We start from the raw sequence: 2,294 nt of genomic DNA on the forward strand, positions 1-2,294 counted from the left end.
TCCGTGTCCCTGGGGCGGGCGAGGGACCTGCCGCACCCCTGCTCTGTGCCCGGCCCGCCTACGGAGGAAACCTGGGGGAAAACCACACAACATTCGTTCTGTTAAGCACCGCGGCAGGCCGGTGAGAAGCGCGTTTAGTGAGTGTTATTTAATCCACCCCCCAAAAGAGCTCGGGAAAATGCTTGAGGAGATGGGGTTGATCTAACATGGTAAATGCAGCACTGCCTGTAGCATTTACAGATGCTAAACAGAACTCATTAGATCTGCCTCAATTACCTAAATAGTTGGAAATACTGTATTTTTACAGGATTCTAGTCGTTGGGATGGGGCAGCCTGTTCAGGCAGAAATAGCATTATTTGGGTGTGCATGAGGTGGATGAAGTAGTTACAGAAAATATTTTCAAAGTGTTGGATGTTGACTATAGTTACTTTGGTTTGTCTCCAGTGTACGCAGTCAGTACTGAGTTAATAATCCAGCAACTTCTGTTATGTATTTGCTGAGTATTGTTCACTAATTTAATGGCTTTCTTGTGGTGTGGGCAGATAGTTAAGAGTAAATTTTAAATAATTTTGCCCACAGCAATTTTCAGTGGATAATGCTGGAACGTGTTTATTTTAACCCAAGCATTCTTTCTCCTACCTTATCAGCTATCTTCATTCCTACATAGCTCTTATCACAGAGGTATTTATTTATAATCCTTTCTTCGCAGGCTTAATATGCCACACAGAAAGTGAGGCCGAATAACGTGCACATGCTGAGTATGGGAGGAGAGGCTGAAGGACATCCTGTTTTGTTTCAGCAGTGTTGTTATTCTTTGGGGTGAAATGAAGAATTTGATTTTGTTTTGGAAGCACTCATATTTCTGATGCAACTGAACTTCAGTAACCTTTTTGTGGTACAGATTTCAACAAATTATTTTTTTCTCTCTAACAAAGATGCAGAACTTGTCAGTGGTAGAAAGTCTTGCTCGCGCAGACATATCACACCATGGGTCTCCAAAAGACCTGGCAGCTGAGGCAGGTGGTGTGTTTCTTGATGAAAGTGGCTGTAACTGGAATGAAAGGACAAATAATGAAGAAATTGCTAATCTTGAAGTAATGCAGCAAAGCCTCCCTGTAATGGACGACAAAGGTAGAAGTTGTGAGGGGTTTTCTGAGAGCAGCTTTAGTACCACAGAACCCAGTGGTTCCTGGGGTGATTTTGAAGGCTTCAAGGAGCCCTCAGACAAATCAGAGAGATTCAGTCATAACCTTGAAGTTTTGGTGAAGTCAGCAAAAACTTCTGGAGCCGATCTGGACCTAAGCAACGGAGGCTGCAGCACTTCTGCTGCCCACTCGTGTGCTGAGCCATCTCTGTGCCACGGGATACAGGAGGCTTCAGGCTCTCTGAACGAGGTATGTGTTCACAGCAAACCAAGGACCAGAAATGTTTGTGTTACTGCTTCCTACACCTCTGGATTTGTATCTGTCTCCTCTGCAGAGGGTAATGCTGTACGTGGAGAGAAACTGTCCAGCCCCTTTGCAGCTACCTCAAGTGGAACAAAAGCAACTTCTTTACAGCGTTGGACAAATACTTAAGTTGTCCTGCTGGAGAGCTTTAAAGAATGTAATGCGCTACTTTGCTTCTAGGCACTAGGAATAAGTAAGCATGTAGGCACCATAAACCTTGCCCTGAAGCACATGCAGTTTAAAAGCTGGATGAGAAAGAGCATAGGAAACAACAAATCAGGAAGGTGGGTGACAAGAGCAGGGTGGACAGAAATTCTGTGAGTTGCCTGAAAAGTTATTGAAGTAAACCCACATACCATTGAGTTAGAATTTGGCAAAAAACAATGACTTCTGTTATTTAGTATGCTTCCTGAATAACATCAACATTTTTTCTGGAATTTTAGATTGATGGTGACACGCAAGAAATTAATAGAAATAATTTAATATAATTCATTTTTGGCATAGGATATTACATTCTCTCTTACAATGTTAGAGCTAAAATTCTGAGTTAATAATGCAATGAATCCTTATTAGCACAAAAAAAAGAAGGGTCAGGTAAAGAGTTATACCTTGTTGGGATGAACTTGTTTCCACGTGGACCAAACATGTATCAGCAAAGGGAAAGAAAGTAGCAAAAGGGAAGAAAGAACAGAGAAATACAGAACAAAATCCCCTTGTTCTTACTACTTTTATCCTAAACTACAGCATTTGAAAAAAGAGAACAATCAGCTAAGACTTCCATGGGGTTAATCTGTAGCAGTAATAACTTACTGCTTGTAATCTGCTGGGTAAATTTTAATATGTGT

The 2,294-nt window shown here is 41.6% G+C and overlaps 1 protein-coding gene across 7 annotated transcripts in view; it reads left to right on the plus strand.

The window, feature by feature from the left end:
• Positions 1–2,294, plus strand: part of CUNH14orf79 (chromosome unknown C14orf79 homolog) — a 13,114-nt gene that overhangs the window by 3,250 nt on the left and 7,570 nt on the right. For 2 of the 7 annotated variants that reach the window (XM_017729159.1, XM_017729154.1), the window contains exons 1-2: positions 7–121; positions 711–1,395. In XM_017729159.1, coding sequence (XP_017584648.1) covers positions 937–1,395 — 459 coding nt within the window. In that variant the 5' untranslated portion in view covers positions 7–121; positions 711–936. Of the gene's footprint in view, positions 1–6; positions 210–710; positions 1,396–2,294 lie in introns of those variants that run through there. The other 5 variants (XM_017729158.1, XM_017729157.1, XM_017729155.1 and 2 more) reach the window with 4 other exon arrangements.

The sequence above is a fragment of the Corvus brachyrhynchos genome, unplaced genomic scaffold (genome assembly GCF_000691975.1).
Source record: "Corvus brachyrhynchos isolate BGI_N302 unplaced genomic scaffold, ASM69197v1 scaffold1, whole genome shotgun sequence".
In the NCBI taxonomy this organism is placed as follows: Eukaryota; Metazoa; Chordata; class Aves; order Passeriformes; family Corvidae; genus Corvus; species Corvus brachyrhynchos.